This window comes from Bombina bombina, chromosome 2 (assembly GCF_027579735.1).
Source record: "Bombina bombina isolate aBomBom1 chromosome 2, aBomBom1.pri, whole genome shotgun sequence".
Lineage (NCBI taxonomy): Eukaryota > Metazoa > Chordata > Amphibia > Anura > Bombinatoridae > Bombina > Bombina bombina.
Genome location: NC_069500.1, coordinates 917,115,873 through 917,137,520, shown reverse-complemented (window position 1 = coordinate 917,137,520; position 21,648 = coordinate 917,115,873). Strand labels below are relative to the sequence as shown.

The window sequence follows — 21,648 nt, the reverse complement described above, 5'->3', positions numbered from 1 at the left end:
GGATTAATTAGAGCGACACAGCCAAACACTGCCTTGCCGGATGCAAGATGAGAATGAGAACAGCAGTATTGGAGTCAAGAGAGGGGCTAATAATGTCTTTTTGCAATAGGCGAAGGTAAGCAAAACTATGGCACTATTTGCCAAGAATGACCGCAATCTATGTATCTATATTTGATTAAAAATCAATTGATCCAGGATTCCGCCAATTCAAATACTCAAGTAATCACACTCAACTGTCCACAGTAGCACTGGCTTCCATAAATAGAAATGACACATTGTTGTACCCTTTTATTTGGTCAAAATACTGTTTTTGTTATATGTGATTGGTTTCTTTAAAATTTTTACTTATGTTACACATTTCAGCATCGGCTCTGATAGCCCCAATAGCTGATGTGGAGTTTTGTTCGTTAAAATAAATTGGTTATTTTTGGCACTTATGTTAAATGTTGATTACCAGCAACATTTCATGCTGAAGGCCTCCATAGTTTCATGTCAGAAGGTTATAAGGTGTGGGGAAATTACATTGTTTTTGATGATATTTCAGTAGCTCAACATCAGTTAAATATTATTTTCAGGGGTCCATGCCCACCTTTTGCAGCATTGTCCTACTGTATTTAATTTCTAATTTTTGATGGCCCTACCTCATTGTTTCAATTGATGCACTCAATGTACAAAATAAATGTTTGTATGATTTTAATGTAAAGCAAAATTAAAGTATTTAATGTTTAAATATAATTTGTTTCCGTTTTTTAATGTGCCCCTCTGATTAAACACTGGCCCCACCCCCAGTAAAATTTGTCTAGAACCGCCACTGCCTCTATCCTTAATAGAAATACTACATGGGAAAAACTAAATTTATGCTTACCTGATAAATGTATTTCTTTCTTGACACGAGTCGTCCACGGATCATCTAATTACTATTGGGCAAAGAGCACCACAGCAAAGCTGTTAAATATCACCTCTCCCTTCCCTCCCATCCCAGTCATTCAACCGAAGTAAAGGAGAGAAAGGACGTAACAAGGTGCAGAGGTGTCTGAAGTTTATAACATAATAACCTGTCTAAACAGGGTGGGCCGTGGACTCATCGTGTCAAGAAATAAATACATTTATCAGGTAAGAATAAATGTTTTTTTTTTTTTTAAATGACACGATGAGTCCACGGATCATCTAATTACTATTGGGAATCAATACCCAAGCTAGAGTACACAGATGATAAGGGAAGGACAAGACAGGGAACCTAAACGGAAGGCACCACTGCTTGAAGAACCTTTCTCCCAAAAGCGGCCTCAGCTGAGGCAAAAGTGTGAAGAGAGGACCAAGTTGCAGCCTTGCAAATCGGTTCCACAGAAGTGTCATTTTTGAATGCCCAGGAAGAAGAAGTCATTCCTTCTGTGAAGAAGGATTAGGACACAAAGAAGGAACAATAATCTCCTGATTAATGTTCCGGTCAGAAACTACTTTAGGAAAAACCCTAATTTTGTACGTAAAACTACCTTATCCGAATGAAAATTAAGGTAAGGAGACTCATACTGTAATACTGAGAGCTCTCTCTACGAGCAGAGGAAATAGCAACAAGAAACAAAACTTTCCAAGATAACAACTTAATATCTAAGGAATGCATAGGCTCAAACGGAGCCCTTGAACTGGTAACTGGTTTGAACACAGGCCTGATCCTGACCAAGGCCTGACAAAACGACTGCACGTCTGGTAATCTGCCATACGCTTATGTAACAAAATAGACAAGGCAGATATTTGACCCTTTAGGGAACTTGCCGATAATCCCTTCTCCAAACCTTCTTGGAGAAAGGACAGAATTCTAGGAATCCTAACTCTACTCCAAGAGTAGCCCTTGGATTCACACCAAAATAGATATTTACGCCATATCTTGAGGTAAATCTTTCTAGTCACAGGTTTACGAGCCTGAATCATGGTCTCTATGACCGATTCCGAAAATACCCGTTTGGATAAAATTAAGCGTTCAATCTCCACGCAGTCAGCTTCAGATAAATTAGATTTGGATGAAGGAAGGGCCCTTGATGTAGAAGATCCTTCCTCAACTGAAGTCTCCAAGGTGGAAGAGATGACATATCCACCAGATCTGCATACCAAATCCTGCGAGGCCATGCCGGAGCAATGAGGATCACCGACACCCTCTCCTGCTTGATTCGAGCAATGACCCGAGGTAGAAGAGTGAACGTAGAAGAGCGAACGGGGGAAATATGTATGCAAGACTGAAATTCCAAGGTACCGCCAGGGTGTCTATCAGTACAGCCTGAGGGTCCCTTGACCTCGACCCGTACCTCAGAAGCTTGGCATTCTGCCGCGATGCCATGAGATCCAATTCCGGCTGACCCCATTTGAGAATCAAGCTGGAAAATACCTCCGGATGGAGTTCCCACTCCCCCGGGTGAAAGGTCTGGGTCTGCCTGCTCAGGAATTCCGCCTCCCAGTTGTCCAACCCTGGGATGTGGATCACAGACAAACAGCAATTGTGGCCCACCTTATCTTGGCTACTTTTGTCATGGCTAAGGAACTCCGGTTCCTCACTGATGGTTGATGTAAGCCACTGAAGTTATGTTGTCCGACTGGAACCTGATGAACCTGGCCGAGGCTAACTGGGGCCAGGCCAGAAGAGCATTGAAGATTGCTCTCAGCTCCAGAATGTTTATCGGCAGAACAGACTCCAAATAAGTTCCCTGAGCCTTTAGAGAGCCCAAGACTGCTCCCCATCCCAGAAGGCTGGTGTCTGTTGTCACAATCACCCAAGAGGGTCTGCAAAAGCAGGTTCCCTGGGAGAGATGACCCTGAGACAACCACCAAAGAAGATAATCCCTTGTCTCCTGTTCCAGCTGTATTTGCGGAGACAAATCTGCATAATCTCCGTTCCACTGACTGAGCATGTCGAACTGCAGAGGTCTGAGGTGGAAACGGGCGAACGGGATGATGTCCATTGCCGCTACCATCATCCCGATTACCTCCATGCACTGAGTCACTGATGGCCGAGGAGAGGACTGAAGCGCTAGGCAAGAATCGAAAATCCTTGATTTCCTGACTTCTGTCAGAAAAATCTTCATTGATGAGGAATCTATTATGGCTCCTAAAAAGATTACTCTCGTATTTGGAACCAAGGAACTTTTTTTCCAAATTTACCTTCCATCCGTGAGATCGCAGGAAGGCTAACAACATTTCCTTGTGGGATCTTGCTTTTTGAAAGGATGGTGCCTGGACCAAGATGTCGTCCAAATAAGGCGCCACTGCAATCCCCCGCAATCGGAGTACCGCCAACAGGGATACCAGAACCTTCAAGAAAATTCTGGGAGCCGTGGCAAGACCGAATGGAAGAGCCACAAACTGGAAGTCTAGAAATGCAAACCTTAGAAACTTGTGATGGTCCCTGTGGATGGGAACATGCAGGTATGCGTCCTTTAAATCCACGGCTGTCATCATAAATTGACCCTCTTGGATCAAAAGAAGAATGGAACGAATAGTTTACATCTTGAAGGACGGTACTCTGAGGAATTTGTTTAGACTCTTGAGATCTAAAATTGGTCTGAAGGTTCCCTGCTTTTTGGGAACCAAGAACAGATTGGAATAGAACCCCAGACCCCGCTCCTGCATCGGAACAGGAACTATCACTCCCAGGTCGGAGAGGTGCAGTACACAGTGTAAGAACGCCTCTCTTTTTGTCTGGTCTGCAGATAATCTTGAAAGCAGAAACCTGCCCCTGGGAGTAAAGTTCTTGAACTCTAGTTTGTATCCCTGGAATACGATGTCCACCGCCCAGGGATCCTGAACATCTCGAATCCAAGCCTGAGTGAAGGAAAGTCTGCCCCCTACAAGATCCGGTCCCAGATCGGGGGCAGACCCTTCATGCTGTTTTTGATTCAATAGCAGGCTTTTTGGATTGTTTTCCCTTGTTCCAAGACTGATTGGGTCTCCAGGAAGGTTTGGACTGCTGCTGCTTGGAAGAGGAAGTGTAAGGATTTCCCTTGAAATTTCGTAAGGAACAAAAATTACTCTGACGTCCCTTTTGTTTATTTCTCTTATCCTGAGGGAGAAAATTACCCTTTCCTCCCGTAATGTCAGAAATTATTTCGGTCAAACCCGGTCCAAACAAGGTCTTTCCCTTGTAAGAAATCGCCAAAAGTTTAGACACATCAGCAGACTAAGATTTTAACCATAAATCTCTGAGGGCTAGCAGAGCGAACCGCGAAATCTTTGCTCCCAGCTTAATAACCTGTAGGGAAGCATCCGTAATAAAGGAATTGGCCAACTTAAGAGCCTTTATCCTATCCTGGATCTCTTCAAGGGGAGTGTCTGTCCTAATAGAATCAGACAATGCATCAAACCAGTATGCCGCCGCACTAGTGACGGTAGGAATGCACACTGCAGGTTGCCATTGTAAACCCTGGTGTACATACATCTTCTTGATTAACACCTCTAATTTTTTGTCCCTAGGATCCTTAAAGGGACAGTCAAGTCCAAAAAAAACTTTCATGTTTTAAATAGGGCATGCAATTTTTAACAACTTCCCAATTTACTTTTATCACCAATTTTGCTTTGTTCTCTTGGTATTCTTAGTTGAAAGCTAAAACTAGGAGGTTCATATGCTAATTTCTTAGACCTTGAAGACTGCCTCTAATCTGAATACATTTTGACCACTAGAGGGCATTAGTTCACATGTTTCATATAGATAACATTGAGCTCATGCACGTAAAGTGACCTAGGACTGAGCACTGATTGGCTAAACTGCATGTCTGTCAAAAAAACAAATAAGGGGGCAGTCAGCAGAAGCTTAGATACAAGATAATTACAGAGGTAAAACGTGTATTATTATAACTGTGTTGGTTATGCAAAACTGGGGAATGGGTAATAAAGGGATTATCTTTCTTTTTAAACAACAAAAATTCTGGTGTTGACTGTTCCTTTAAAGGCACAACTATCCTCTATGGGAATAGTAGTTCTCTTAGCCAGAGTGGAAATTGCCCCGTCCACTTTGGGTACTGTCTGCCAAGACTCCTTGATAGAGTCCGCTATGGGAAACATCTTTTTAAATATAGGGGATGGAGAAAAAGGGATACCCAGTCTCTCCCATTCCTTAGCAATGATCTCAGTAGCACAATCTGGTACAGGAAAAACCTCCACCATGGAAGGTACATCAAAATGTTTGTTTAGTTCACTGGATTTTTTAGGATTAACTACGACCGTGGTGTAGCTGTCCTCCAATGTAGCTAAAACCTCCTTGAGTAACAGACGGAGGTGTTCTAGCTTAAACCTGAAAGATACAACTTCAGTATCAGCAGGAGGAATTACACTGTCAGAATCTGAAATCTCACCCTCAGATGCTATCGAAGTATCCTCCTCCTCAGGCTTTTAGGAGGAGGTATTCGAAATAGCAACAACTGCGTCAGTAACCTCGCTTACTGAATGTTTATTTTTCCTCTTGCGCTTTCCCTGCAGCATGGGAAAAGCAGACAACGCATCAGAAACTGCAGAGGACATAAGGGAAGCGATGTCTTGCAACGTAACTCCAGGGGAGTTAGAGAAGAAGCACAGGGCACTGCATGTGCGGGCAGTAAAAGTTGGGACGCTTGAGGAGAAAGCTGCGGCATATATTGAATATTGTCATTAGACTCCTGAACAGCATCCGCCTTAGAAAATGTTGGCTTAGAAAAAAGTTCTCTCAATACAAGAGAAACAGAAAGGGATTGGTGGTTCCACATTGGCAACAAAACAAAGAACAAGTGACATTTTGCAGGGCATCGTGGTCCATTCTGACTCACAATGGATCAAATTATCAAATTAAAACTTAAATTTTTAATAAAAATTTAAACAGAAAAAATGTTACTTCATCTCTTTAAAATTTAAACGTAACTTTTTTACTTTTCTATGCAGAGAGGACTAAATAGCTACGCAAATACTGCAGAACACTTCTACACCTCAGTTTAACTTTGCTGAGGTGCCTACCTGCCCTGCTGACACTGGCTACCAATCCCTTCAGCAAAACGATCCGGAACTCGGCTGTAGATAATAATGAACCGCTGTCCGGTCCTAGAAACGCATGCCTTTAGTCAAACATGTGGATTCCTGACCGAAATTGCTCTCTCATTCCTCCCAATCACATGAAGTGATGAAAGTGGTGCGCAACACAAATTGCCGCCTCACATAGCTCCGCCCATCTTGGGCGTCTCAAAAAAAGTAATCTCCCGGTTGGCATCTTATTACTAAAGTTAAGCCGCCGGGAGCAGAGAAACCACCAAAAAACAGAGCCTAAAACACCTCCTCAGCCACAGTGCCTGCCTAAAATGCTGCCTACATAAGTCCCCTCCTTTTATCCCTAGGAGGATTTGTGTGTCCCATGTAAATAAAGTACCTCTTGTTTTTCCCAGACCCAGAAAAATAAAGTCAGCACTTAGCTCATAGATCTGCCAGACAGCAAGGCATCTCATCAGGTTTGAGAGGCCCTCTCCCTCACATAGACCTGTGGAGAAAAAGATAAAGACTGGGTAATCTTACATGGGAGGCGCAGTGAGAATTATGTCCCACAAGTTCCCATTGCTCCAGTGCTTTACTGAAGAGACTGATATGGACTATGGCTACACCCCAGAACAATCTTGTACTACTTAAAAAATAATAAAATCTTGCTTGAAGAATCTTTTCTAAATTTACCACTTCCTTGCTCTAACGTAGGCAAAGAGAATGACAGGGGTGGGAGGGAAGGGAGGCGATATTTAACAGCTTTGCTGTGGTGCTCTTTGCCGCCTCCTGCTGGGCAGGAGTGATATATCCCAATAGTAATTAGATGATCCGTGGACTAATCATGTCATTAGAAAGAAAATGAAATCTCAATACCTTAAAATGGTATAGAGAAAAAAGCACTTGCGCTACAGAAAGCTAAATATATGTGTAGTAGCTGACACGAGGGTAAGGGTTTTCGTCACGTTGCGGCTTCCGGGATGCAAGATGATTCCTTGAATTTTCCCATCCCGGAACCCTGACCTGGCAACACAGACAGAGCAAGGTGCGCGCATGAAGGTCTACTACTCCAATGAAACGGTCTACTTGGTATTACAGTGTAGTGTCTGCACTGACGTGAGAGATATTTGTCTTTTATTTAGGTTACACGCTGGAAGACTGCTTGCCCGGGAGAAAAGCAACATAGTTGCGATCAAACTTCTGGAGGTCCCTAGACGGCTGTAGGTATATCAAGACAGCCTTTTAATATCACAGCTACACTTCATCTTTGGGGGTCCAAGGAATAAAGCGAAACGGCTGGTATCTTCCATATAAAACAACTACAAAGTGGCGGCTCATTTTTGGAGGCCCCCAGTTCATTGTGAGGAAAAGTAAAGCAATCCGTGTAAGTAATAAAGTGCACCTTTGCTTATGAACACTTTATATTTGCCTAAAAATGATTTATTTTATCTTTCTGTTTATCTGTCTGCAGCTATCTAACAACAGCAAGCACCTGCTAAAACTTTACGCTTATTGCATCTTTATAAACCAGCTTATTTGTGCTTTAACCGACTACTTAAAGGGACATGAAACCCACATTTTTTTTCTTTCATGATTTAGAAAGAGCATACAATTATAAACAACTTTCAAATTTACTTCTATTATCCATTTTGCTTCATTCTCTTGATATTATTTGCTGAAAAGCATATCTAGATATGCTTAGTAGCTGCTGATTAGTAGCTGCACAGATACCTCCTGTGATTGGTTCACCTTGTGCATTGCTATTTCTTCATTAAAGTATATCTAAAGAATGAAACAAATTAGGTAATAGAAGTAAATTGGAATATTGTTTAAAGTTGTATTCTCTACCTTAATCATGAAAGAAAATGTTTGGGTATAGTGTCCCTTTAAGGACTTAGCTCTAATTTTATCTTGAATTTATCTGTTTTATGCATACAGTATATGATTTGTGAATTTTTTTTTTTTTTTTTTTGTGTGTTGGGTTGTGTTTTATATTGACTATTGGTACCATATTTAAAAAAAAAAAAAATTAATTATCAAGGAATATATACGCAAGTGCATTTTTCTCTATACCCGTTTCAGGTATTGAAATTTCATTTTTCCCACTAAAATTCTTTTTCCAGATTCACTTTCCACCTGAGAGAACGTAGAATAGACAACATCTCTGTATGAGATTTTGCTAGATGAAAAGATGATGCCTGAACCAAGATGTCGTCCAGGTAAGGTGCCACCGCTATTCCCTGAGATCTGACCACCGCCAGAAGAGCCCCCAGAACCTTTGTGAAGATACTGGGAGCAGTAGCAAGGTCAAAAGGAAGGGCAACAAACTGGAAATGTTTGTCTAGAAACGCAAACCTCAGAAACTGGTGATGTCCCCAGTGAATGGGAAGAACAAAAGATAGGGATACAAATTGTAAGAGTTTGCCCAATATTTTATGTCTAAGATCACTAGACATATGTATATGATCCATAGGACCATATATGAAGAATTAGTAAAAAATCACCTCAATAAGAGAATGATTATAAAATAGCGCCCATGAACCTAAAATAGGGTAACATGAGAATAAACATAAGAACAGAAGAATCAACTCAATATAAGAGAGATTCCAATATGGTGTCCATATTGATAAAAAAAAAGGACAATATGAAAAGAAACAAACATATTAGCGTCCTAAAATCACTAAGAAAAATATATTACATAGAGTAACACAAGAAGCCACAGACATAAGGATAAATCATCTCAAAATTGGAGAGATTATATAGAAAAGCCCATATACCTAAAATAGGGAACATAAGATTAACCCTATTAGGGCCACTAAGGATAAATGTCATCGACATTAAAAGAAATCTCAACATATGAGAAGATTACAGTTGGGCCCATATGAGAAGAGATCACCTCAGTATGAGAAAAATCCCCAAATTGTGTTGATATACAGAACAACATAAATTATGTTTACCAGATTATTTCCTTTGCATTCCTTACTTGTGGGAAAAACTGAACTTGGCTACCATTAGGAGGCAAAGACACCCCAGCCAAAGGCTTAAATACCTCCCCCACTTCCCTCATCCCTCAATCATTCTGCCGAGGGAACAAGAAACAGTAGGAGAAATATCAGGGTGAAAAAGGTGCCAGAAGAATAAATTTAAATTTAGGGTCGCTCATCGGAGAACAGGGGCGGGAGCTGTGTACTCTCCCTGTACAGAAGGAAAGGAAATTATCTGGTAAGCATAATTTATATTTTCCTTCTTAATACAGGGAGAGTCCACAGCTGCATTCCTTGCTTGTGGGAAATTATACCCAAGGTCCAGAGGACACTGAATGCTAACGGGAGGATAAAAATAAAAAGGGAGGCGGCCCCTAATCTGAGGGCACCACCGCCTGCAAAACTTTTCTCCCGAAGGCTGCTTCAGCAGAAGCAAAAACAACTTTCTCCTATTAACAGGGCAAAGATGAAAACTAAGGGCGCGCATTAGCGATCGCACCAAAAACGGATACTCTGGAAGAGGAAGAGATAACACAGGCCACGCCCACTCCAATCTGAACTGTGCCACACAGAAAAAAACATAAATGTATGCTTACCAGATAAATGCCTTTCCTTCCTGGCAGGGAGAGTCAACAAATTAATTCCTTACTGTTGGGAAATACATCACCTGGCCACCAAGAGGAGGCAAAGACACCCCAGCCAAAGGCTTAAAGTGCCGGTAAACCTAGGAAATGTTATATAATTCTGCATAGTGCAGAATTATATAACATTAGCTTAGCTCCAGATTTCTAAAGTAAATAGTTAAAAAGATATCACGCAAAGAAAACGGAACACTGCTCTTGGCTCTACTGAGCGGGTCTGTTTTCTTCTTCTAAGTGCATCTGGGCACGCTGTCTAATCACAGCCGGCCCGATCGCGCTTTTAAAATCAATGTAGCTCGCTCCTGCTACCAGACCGAGCTACATTGATTTTAATAGTGCAATTGGGCGTGCTGTGAATAGACAGCGTGCCCGTGATGCGCTTAGCAGAAGAAAACAGACCCGCTCAGTAGAGCCAGGAGCGGCGTTCTGTTTTCTTTGCGTGATATCTTTTTAACTATTTACTTTAGAAATCTGGAGCTAAGCTAATGTTATATAATTCTGCACTATGTGCAGAATTATATAACATTATTTCCTAGGTTTACTGGCCCTTTAAATATTACTCCCACTTCCCCTATCACCCCAGTCATTCTGCCAAGGGAACATGGAAAAGTAGGAGAAACATCAGGATATAAAGGTGCCAGAAGAAATATAAAAACATAATTTATGTAAGAACTTACCTGATAAATTCATTTCTTTCATATTAACAAGAGTCCATGAGCTAGTGACGTATGGGATATACATTCCTACCAGGAGGGGCAAAGTTTCCCAAACCTTAAAATGCCTATAAATACACCCCTCACCACACCCACAAATCAGTTTAACGAATAGCCAAGAAGTGGGGTGATAAGAAAAAAAGTGCGAAGCATATAAAATAAGGAATTGGAATAATTGTGCTTTATACAAAAAAATCATAACCACCACAAAAAAGGGTGGGCCTCATGGACTCTTGTTAATATGAAAGAAATGAATTTATCAGGTAAGTTCTTACATAAATTATGTTTTCTTTCATGTAATTAACAAGAGTCCATGAGCTAGTGACGTATGGGATAATGACTACCCAAGATGTGGATCTTTCCACAAAAGAGTCACTAGAGAGGGAGGGATAAAATAAAGACAGCCAATTCCTGCTAAAAATAATCCACACCCAAAATAAAGTTTAACAAAAAACATAAGCAGAAGATTCAAACTGAAACCGCTGCCTGAAGAACTTTTCTACCAAAAACTGCTTCAGAAGAAGAAAATACATCAAAATGGTAGAATTTAGTAAAAGTATGCAAAGAGGACCAAGTTGCTGCTTTGCAGATCTGGTCAACCGAAGCTTCATTCCTAAACGCCCAGGAAGTAGAAACTGACCTAGTAGAATGAGCTGTAATTCTTTGAGGCGGAATTTTACCCGACTCAACATAGGCAAGATGAATTAAAGATTTCAACCAAGATGCCAAAGAAATGGCAGAAGCTTTCTGGCCTTTCCTAGAACCGGAAAAGATAACAAATAGACTAGAAGTCTTACGGAAAGATTTCGTAGCTTCAACATAATATTTCAAAAGCTCTAACAACATCCAAAGAATGCAATGATTTCTCCTTAGAATTCTTAGGATTAGGACATAATGAAGGAACCACAATTTCTCTACTAATGTTGTTGGAATTCACAACTTTAGGTAAAAATTCAAAAGAAGTTCGCAACACCGCCTTATCCTGATGAAAAATCAGAAAAGGAGACTCACACGAAAGAGCAGATAATTCAGAAACTCTTCTAGCAGAAGAGATGGCCAAAAGGAACAAAACTTTCCAAGAAAGTAATTTAATGTCCAATGAATGCATAGGTTCAAACGGAGGAGCTTGAAGAGCTCCCAAAACCAAATTCAAACTCCATGGAGGAGAAATTGACTTAATGACAGGTTTTATACGAACCAAAGCTTGTACAAAACAATGAATATCAGGAAGAATAGCAATCTTTCTGTGAAAAAGAACAGAAAGAGCGGAGATTTGTCCTTTCAAAGAACTCGCGGACAAACCCTTATCTAAACCATCCTGAAGAAACTGTAAAATTCTCGGTATTCTAAAAGAATGCCAAGAAAAATGATGAGAAAGACACCAAGAAATATAAGTCTTCCAGACTCTATAATATATCTCTCGAGATACAGATTTACGAGCCTGTAACATAGTATTAATCACGGAGTCAGAGAAACCTCTATGACCAAGAATCAAGCGTTCAATCTCCATACCTTTAAATTTAAGGATTTCAGATCCGGATGGAAAAAAGGACCTTGAGACAGAAGGTCTGGTCTTAACGGAAGAGTCCATGGTTGGCAAGATGCCATCCGGACAAGATCCGCATACCAAAACCTGTGAGGCCATGCCGGAGCTATTAGCAGAACAAACGAGCATTCCCTCAGAATCTTGGAGATTACTCTTGGAAGAAGAACTAGAGGCGGAAAGATATAGGCAGGATGATACTTCCAAGGAAGTGATAATGCATCCACTGCCTCCGCCTGAGGATCCCGGGATCTGGACAGATACCTGGGAAGTTTCTTGTTTAGATGAGAGGCCATCAGATCTATCTCTGGGAGCCCCCACATTTGAACAATCTGAAGAAATACCTCTGGGTGAAGAGACCATTCGCCCGGATGCAACGTTTGGCGACTGAGATAATCCGCTTCCCAATTGTCTACACCTGGGATATGAACCGCAGAGATTAGACAGGAGCTGGATTCCGCCCAAACCAAAATTCGAGATACTTCTTTCATAGCCAGAGGACTGTGAGTCCCTCCTTGATGATTGATGTATGCCACAGTTGTGACATTGTCTGTCTGAAAACAAATGAACGATTCTCTCTTCAGAAGAGGCCAAAACTGAAGAGCTCTGAAAACTGCACGGAGTTCCAAGATATTGATCGGTAATCTCACCTCCTGAGATTCCCAAACTCCTTGTGCCGTCAGAGATCCCCACACAGCTCCCCAACCTGTGAGACTTGCATCTGTTGAAATTACAGTCCAGGTCGGAAGAACAAAAGAAGCCCCCTGAATTAAACGATGGTGATCTGTCCACCACGTTAGAGAGTGCCGAACAATCGGTTTTAAAGATATTAATTGATATATCTTCGTGTAATCCCTGCACCATTGGTTCAGCATACAGAGCTGAAGAGGTCGCATGTGAAAACGAGCAAAGGGGATCGCGTCCGATGCAGCAGTCATAAGACCTAGAATTTCCATGCATAAGGCTACCGAAGGGAATGATTGAGACTGAAGGTTTCGACAGGCTGTAATCAATTTTAGACGTCTCTTGTCTGTTAAAGACAAAGTCATGGACACTGAATCTATCTGGAAACCCAGAAAGGTTACCCTTGTTTGAGGAATCAAAGAACTTTTTGGTAAATTGATCCTCCAACCATGATCTTGAAGAAACAACACAAGTTGATTCGTATGAGACTCTGCTAAATGTAAAGACGGAGCAAGTACCAAGATATCGTCCAAATAAGGAAATACCACAATACCCTGTTCTCTGATTACAGACAGAAGGGCACCGAGAATCTTTGTGAAAATTCTTGGAGCTGTAGCAAGGCCAAACGGTAGAGCCACAAATTGGTAATGCTTGTCTAGAAAAGAGAATCTCAGGAACTGATAATGATCTGGATGAATCGGAATATGCAGATATGCATCCTGTAAATCTATTGTGGACATATAATTCCCTTGCTGAACAAAAGGCAATATAGTCCTTACAGTTACCATCTTGAACGTTGGTATCCTTACATAACGATTCAATAATTTTAGATCCAGAACTGGTCTGAAGGAATTCTCCTTCTTTGGTACAATGAAGAGATTTGAATAAAACCCCATCCCCTGTTCCGGAACTGGAACTGGCATAATTACTCCAGCCAACTCTAGATCTGAAACACAATTCAGAAATGCTTGAGCTTTCACTGGATTTACTGGGACATGGGAAAGAAAAAATCTCTGCAGGAGGTCTCATCTTGAAACCAATTCTGTACCCTTCTGAAACAATGTTCTGAATCCAAAGATTGTGAACAGAATTGATCCAAATTTCTTTGAAAAAACGTAACCTGCCCCCTACCAGCTGAACTGGAATGAGGGCCGTACCTTCATGTGAACTTAGAAGCAGGCTTTGCCTTTCTAGCAGGCTTGGATTTATTCCAGACTGGAGATGGTTTCCAAACTGAAACTGCTCCTGAGGACGAAGGATCAGGCTTTTGTTCTTTGTTGAAACGAAAGGAACGAAAACGATTGTTAGCCCTGTTTTTACCTTTAGACTTTTTATCCTGTGGTAAAAAAAGTTCCTTTCCCACCAGTAACAGTTGAAATAATAGAATCCAACTGAGAACCAAATAATTTGTTTCCCTGGAAAGAAATGGAAAGTAGAGTTGATTTAGAAGCCATATCAGCATTCCAAGTCTTAAGCCATAAAGCTCTTCTGGCTAAGATAGCCAGAGACATAAATCTAACATCAACTCTAATAATATCAAAAATGGCATCACAGATGAAATTATTAGCATGCTGGAGAAGAATAATAATATCATGAGAATCACGATTTGTTACTTGTTGCGCTAGAGTTTCCAACCAAAAAGTTGAAGCTGCAGCAACATCAGCCAATGATATAGCAGGTCTAAGAAGATTACCTGAACATAGATAAGCTTTTCTTAGAAAAGATTCAATTTTTCTATCTAAAGGATCCTTAAACGAGGTACCATCTGATGTAGGAATGGTAGTACGTTTAGCAAGGGTAGAAATAGCCCCATCAACTTTAGGGATTTTGTCCCAAAATTCTAACCTGTCAGGCGGAACAGGATATAATTGCTTAAAACGTTTAGAAGGAGTAAATGAATTACCCAATTTATCCCATTCCTTAGCAATTACTGCAGAAATAGCATTAGGAACAGGAAAGACTTCTGGAATAACCGCAGGAGCTTTAAAAACCTTATCCAAACGTATAGAATTAGTATCAAGAGGACTAGAATCCTCTATTTCTAAAGCAATTAGTACTTCTTTAAGTAAAGAGCGAATAAATTCCATCTTAAATAAATATGAAGATTTATCAGCATCAATCTCTGAGACAGAATCCTCTGAACCAGAAGAGTCCAAAGAATCAGAATGATGGTGTTCATTTAAAAATTCATCTGTAGAGAGAGAAGATTTAAAAGACTTTTTACGTTTACTAGAAGGAGAAATAACAGACAAAGCCTTCTTTATGGATTCAGAAACAAAATCTCTTATGTTATCAGGAACATTCTGCACCTTAGATGTTGAGGGAACTGCAACAGGCAATGGTACATCACTAAAGGAAATATTATCTGCATTAACAAGTTTGTCATGACATTTAATACAAACAACAGCTGGAGGAATAGCTACCAAAAGTTTACAGCAGATACACTTAGCTTTGGTAGATCCAGCAGGCAGAGGTTTTCCTGTAGTATCTTCTGGCTCAGATGCAACGTGAGACATCTTGCAATATGTAAGAGAAAAAACAACATATAAAGCAAAATAGATCAAATTCCTTATAAGACAGTTTCAGGAATGGGAAAAAAATGCCAAACATCAAGCTTCTAGCAACCAGAAGCAAATGAAAAATGAGACTGAAATAATGTGGAGACAAAAGCGACGCCCATATTTTTTGGCGCCAAATAAGACGCCCACATTATTTGGCGCCTAAATGCTTTTGACGCCAAAAATGACGCCACATCCGGAACGCCGACATTTTTGGCGCAAAATAACGTCAAAAATGACGCAACTTCCGGCGACACGTATGACGCCGGAAACGGAAAAGAATTTTTGCGCCAAAAAAGTCCGCGCCAAGAATGACGCAATAAAATGAAGCATTTTCAGCCCCCGCGAGCCTAACAGCCCACAGGGAAAAAAGTCAAATTTTTGAGGTAAGAAAAAATATGATAATTAAAGCATAATCCCAAATATGAAACTGACTGTCTGGAATAAGGAAAGTTGAACATTCTGAGTCAAGGCAAATAAATGTTTGAATACATATATTTAGAACTTTATAAATAAAGTGCCCAACCATAGCTTAGAGTGTCACAGAAAATAAGACTTACTTACCCCAGGACACTCATCTACATGTTTGTAGAAAGCCAAACCAGTACTGAAACGAGAATCAGTAGAGGAAATGGTAAATATAAGAGTATATCGTCGATCTGAAAAGGGAGGTAAGAGATGAATCTCTACGACCGATAACAGAGAACCTTATGAAATAGACCCCGTAGAAGGAGATCACTGCATTCAATAGGCAATACTCTCCTCACATCCCTCTGACATTCACTGCACGCTGAGAGGAAAACCGGGCTCCAACTTGCTGCGGAGCGCATATCAACGTAGAATCTAGCACAAACTTACTTCACCACCTCCCTTGGAGGCAAAGTTTGTAAAAACTGATTTGTGGGTGTGGTGAGGGGTGTATTTATAGGCATTTTAAGGTTTGGGAAACTTTGCCCCTCCTGGTAGGAATGTATATCCCATACGTCACTAGCTCATGGACTCTTGTTAATTACATGAAAGAAAAGGGAGCCGCCCAACAATAAAATATGGGTGGGGTCGTGGACTCTCCCTACCAGTAAGGAAAGGAATTTTTCTGGTAAGCATAAATTATGTTTTCCTTCCATAAAGCAGGGAGAGTCCACGACTTCATTCCTTACTGTTGGGAAAACTATACCCAAGCTCTCAGGAGGATGCTGCCCCACTGTCTCGTAAGCTAAGCGGATGATACTCCTCAACCAAAAAGATAGGGACGTCATAGTAGCCTTCTGCCCCTTACGCTTCCCCATATAGATGACAAAGAGGAAGATTGTCTTAACTCCTTAGTATTCGGAAGATAAAACTTTAAGACCGAACCGCATCTAGATTATGTCGCAAACGTTCCTTCACTGAAGAAGGATTAGGACACAAAGAAGGAACAATCATCATCTTGATTAATGTAACAATAAGAGACCACATTAGGGAGGAACCGTAATTTAGTACCTAAGTCCGCCTTATCAACATGGAAAACAATATAAGGGTGTCACATTGCAAAGCAGACATCTCAGAGGCAATAGCCAACAAAAAAAAGAACCTTAAAAAAAGGGAAAAAAAGAAGTGTGCCCACACAAATTTTCAGACCGAATAGAATTGTTGGTTGGAAACAGTGAGCTGGACTACTGCACAGTTCCAGCCTGCCTGATCTATCTCCGGCGTCCCCCACTCTCTGCATATCTCTGCAAACACCTCGCTTCCCAGTTGTCCACATCCGGAATGTGGATTGCTGACAGCGTACAGCTGTGAGTCTCCGCCAACTCTAGTATCTGAGATGCTTCTCTCATCGCCAAGGAACTTCACGTTCCCCCCAGATGGTTGATGTAGGCAACCAAAGTTATATTGTCCACAGCCCTTGCACCTTCTTGGCACCCCAAACGGCTTACGTCCGTAGTAAAAATCTCCCAGGATGGTCTCAAGAAGCACGTGCCTTGGGACAGATGATCTGGACAGAGCCACCAATAGAACGAGTCTCTCGACAGGTTGTCCAACACAATTTGTTGAGACAGATCTGAACGGTTGCCGTTCCATTGTCTCAGCATGCATAGCTGTAAGGGTCTGAGATGGAATCTGGCAAAGGGAATGAAGTCCATACAGGACACCATGAGTCCAATCACTTCCATACACTAAGCCACTGAGGGTCTCAAGGAGGCCTGGATGGCAAGACATGCGGAGGTTAGCTTGCAACGTCTCTGATCTGTTAGAAATATTCTCATAGATATGGAGTCTATTCTTGTCCCCAGGAAATTAACCCTGGTATTTGGAGTAAGAAAACTAATTTCCAAGTTTATCTTCCATCCATGTGATTGAAGAAGACTGAAAGGTAAAGAAGTGGCGAAGTGTCACTATATAGTTTTTATTGTCCTCAATTTGTGTAGTAATAAATTTTAATTTTTTCAACACCTAGCCTCCGTTGGTTGGCGCCTGGTAACCCCATTTTCTATTGAAGAAGACTGAGAAAGGATTCCAAATACTGTCGTCAAGTTGCGCGCGTTCCTGATTTTTTTTTTTAAAGTGTGTGCGCCATGGTGCGTTAACCTGACAAGCATATGAAGTGTCTGTTTCTGAGGCTTTGCATCAATATTGACACGCGCTTAATGCGTATACTATGGTATGGATATCAAAGGTTTAGTCAAAGTTAATAAGACATCGTCAGCAATGGCGTGTGTACCCGACGAGTATATTATGCGTCGAATTTGATGAGTGCATTAAAAAAAAAAGAAATTGTGCGAAAAACAAACAAAAGGAATAGTAAGTATCTGTCCTAAGGCCATATATACACATATACATATTTAGATACACTTTTAAACATTTAAAAGTGCTCCTAAACATAGCTGTGAGTGTCTATTTAAAAATACAAAATATACTTACCCATAGACACTTTTCCACTTAGTAGCAGACAGTCAAACCAGTACTGAAACATATCAGCAGAGGAAATTGAATAGGAGTATAACGTTGATCTGTAAAGGGAGGACAAAGACAAGTCCCTGCGACCAAATTTAAAGAGAGCCTATGAAGGATTTCCCATGAGGTGAAAACATTGTATTATAGGGCAGTACTCCAATCACATCCCTCTGACAAGCATTGTACTCTGAGGGGAACTGGACTTCAATATGCTCTGAAGCGCCTAACACTGAAAACAAATCAAGCACATCATCATGCTTCAACTACCTCTAACGGAGGAAAAGTAAAAACTAAAGTATGAGTGAGGTGGGAGGGGTTTTATAAGCTTTTGGAGTTTGGGAAACTTTGCCTCATCCTGGTAGGAATGTATATCACATATGTTACAGGTTGTGGACTCTCGCCATCTATATAAAATAAATAACGGTTTGATTTTAAGCTATGGAAGGCAATGAGCCTTCTTTAAAAAAAAAAAAAAAAAAAAAAACATTTCAAGCATTTAAAGACCAAGCATTTCTAGTCTTGCATATTGCCTTTAGATGCTGATGAACATGGAATCAAACTAAGAGGTGAAACATGTTGTGTGTTGAAATTAGCATGTTCATTGTACCTTGAAGAGAATAGAAGAAGCTCAACTATTGCAATCATTTGAGGTCAGAAGCCCTTTAAAGCTATAGCAAAACTGCAGTGAAAAAAAATCTTTTAAAAGGAGATTTTCATATTCAGCAATTTTATGAAATACTGCAATATACAATTATTTTTTCAAAACTTTATTTAATATTTTATCAAAGATCATATATAAACAAACTCACCTGATTGATTTATGGCTGGCCTTTGCATTGGTGGTCTGAAACCTGGGGCTTTGGAAGTATCAGATGGAAGCACAGACTCTGGATTTGGCAAATATGAAGACTGTGTGGACATCATGGAATCTGGAGTAGACTGAGATGAAACCATGGAGCCACCCCAAAAGTGATGATTTGGGGGTGCATTGTTTTCAAATAAAGTGCTAAAAGGACCAAATGGTAGTGAAGAGCTGAAATTGGGAACCATGTGTTTGTTTGGAGGATGACTGGAATTTTGAGGACCACTTTGTGTACTTAAACTGGAAGGAAGTGGACTGTTTGATGGTACACTCTGGGGCCGTTTAATATTTGTATGTGCAATGTTGCCTGACACAGGGGAATTTTGCATGGGACCTTGATTCCTGGTAACATGGTTTGTCCCATGAGACTGAGGTCTTACTACAGAGGTTTCTATTTTAGCAGCTGACTGTGTAGACACAATAGATGGCTGTGATAGGGAATAGGATACAGAAATAAGTGAAGGAGCAGACTGGTGAGAGGAACCACTGACTGCTAAGTTTAGGGTTTGGTTAGCCCTTGAATCTGGAGAAGGAGGGGCTTGTGTGTTTATTATAGAAGGTCGGGATTCTTGGGAAACAGATCCTGGGGAAGGCTGATGTGCTGAATGCATTGAGGTACTCCCAGAGGTAGAGTTCACTTGCTTGCACGAGCTTGTTGTTTCCAGGACAGACTGGCTGCCTAAATCCTGTTCAGAGGACAGTGAAGTCCCTTTAATCGGAGATGCAAGGCAGTCAGAGGGGCTACTTCTTGTTCCACAACCGTTAAGAGACGGTGGGGAAGGAGATGAAGGTAATGATGGAGAACGGTGTTCTTTGGCAGTGGGGACAGGGCAGGTAGAGGATGTTGGTGTAGTGACATGGTTGCTTGCTGTGGTGGTAACTGTTGATGTAGTGGCATTAGAGGTTTTAACCACTGTTACAAAAAGTTGTCTTCTGACTGAAGGTGAATTGAGGTTTCCACTTGAGATAGGCACACTTGTAGCCGGAGAATGTGTAGTTGTTGGGCTAGCAGAAGGAGGACTTCCTGTGATGACTTGAGAGCTACTTATATTCTGATTATGGCGAGACATCACATGAGTTTTGGGGGAGTTGGTAGCTCTTGCAGGACTTAGTGGCCTGACAGGAAAGGGACCCCAGGTAGACTGAGCTGGTGGAAAAGTACCTCCAAAGTGTGTCATGGGTAACCGGGGAGGACGGATCTGTTGAAAAGTCTGTGCAGCAAGTAAAGCATGTGCAAACTGTGGAGGAGGATAAGCCAAAGGAAGAGATACAGGAAAACCGGGTCGAACATTATTCACTGAATTTTTCAAAGGTTTGTGAGCAGAGGCTGAAGTAATAGCTGGCACAGTTAGAGCAGAGGCAACTTGTGATGCGTTTGAGGCTGAAACAGCAGTGACTTTGATTCCAATAACTGAATTGTTGACAGAGGAAATGGTGGACAACATTGAAGATGCTTTTGAAATTGCTGAGGAATTTTTTAAACGGCTCTTTGGAATAAGTTCATCAATCTCTTTATCAGGGTCCTTAATAAGTGCATTAATTAGATGTGTTGCCTGCCTTGTAGATTCTGTTCCACCTCTAAAAAAAAAACAACAAAACACAATGAAGAAATAAACCATATGCAACAATTTCATTTATAGATATAAACTCTTTTTTCTTTTCAAATGAATGTCACATTATTAACAAGCAATGTTATTTAAGTGATTTAAGTGGACACACTAATGTGAACAGAAATAAATATCAGCATTCATATAAAATGTATAACATAAACCTTCCTTTCGGAATTAAGTAAACTAAACCTCAAAATATATTTGTGCTTTAAAATGAACAGAGTCACACATGCTGTTCCATTCCAAAGCTAAAAAACTACATTTATGCTTACCTGATAAATTTATTTATTTCCGGATATGGAGAGTCCTTGACGTCATAAATTACTAGTGGGAATATCACTCCTGGCCAGCAGGAGGAGGCAAAGAGCACCACAGCAAAGCTGTTAAGTGTCACTCCCCTACCCACAATCCCCAGTCATTCCACCGAAGGGAAATGGAAAAAAGGAACAACACAAAGGTGTACAAGGTGCCTAAGGTTTAGAGAAAAATAACTGCCTTAAATATAAGCATAAATTTAGTTTTCTTTCCTAAGATATGGAGATTCCACAACGTCATTCCAATTACTAGTGGGAACCAATACCCAAGCTAGAGGACACAGATGACTAGGGAGGGAAAACAAGACAGGCAGACCTAAACAGAAGGCACCACCGCTTGAAGAACCTTTCTCCCAAAAGAAACCTCACCCGAGGCAAAAGAAATCAACTTGTAAAATTGAAAAAGTATGTAGAGGGAACCAAGTTACAGCCTTGCAAATCTTTTCCACAAAAGCTTGATTTTTGAAAAACCAAGAAGAGGAGTCAGCCCTCATGGAATGAGCTGTAATTCTCTCAGGAGGCTGCTGACCCGCGGTCTCATAAGCAAAACAAATCATACTTCTCAACCAGAGAGAAAAAGAGAAGTAGCAGTAGCTTTCTGACCTTTACGCTTTCCAGAGAAACAAACAGGGCAGACGACTGGCGAAAATCCTTAGTCACCTGTAAGTAGAATTTTAGTGCATGCACAACATCCAAGTTGTGCAACAAACATTCCTTATGAGGAGGAGGATTAGGACATAGAGAAGGAACAACAATCTTCTGATTAAATTTCAATCTGAGACCACTTTAGGAAGAAAACCCAACTTAGAACAAAGAACCATCTTATTCA

General features: G+C 40.8%; 1 protein-coding gene across 4 annotated transcripts in view; it reads right to left on the bottom strand.

Moving 5' to 3' along the window:
• Positions 1-21,648, bottom strand: part of ANKRD17 (ankyrin repeat domain 17) — a 584,488-nt gene that overhangs the window by 46,788 nt on the left and 516,052 nt on the right. For all 4 annotated transcript variants that reach the window (XM_053703322.1, XM_053703325.1, XM_053703327.1 and 1 more), the window contains one exon: positions 18,843-20,473. In XM_053703322.1, coding sequence (XP_053559297.1) covers positions 18,843-20,473 — 1,631 coding nt within the window. The remainder of the gene's footprint in view (positions 1-18,842; positions 20,474-21,648) is intronic.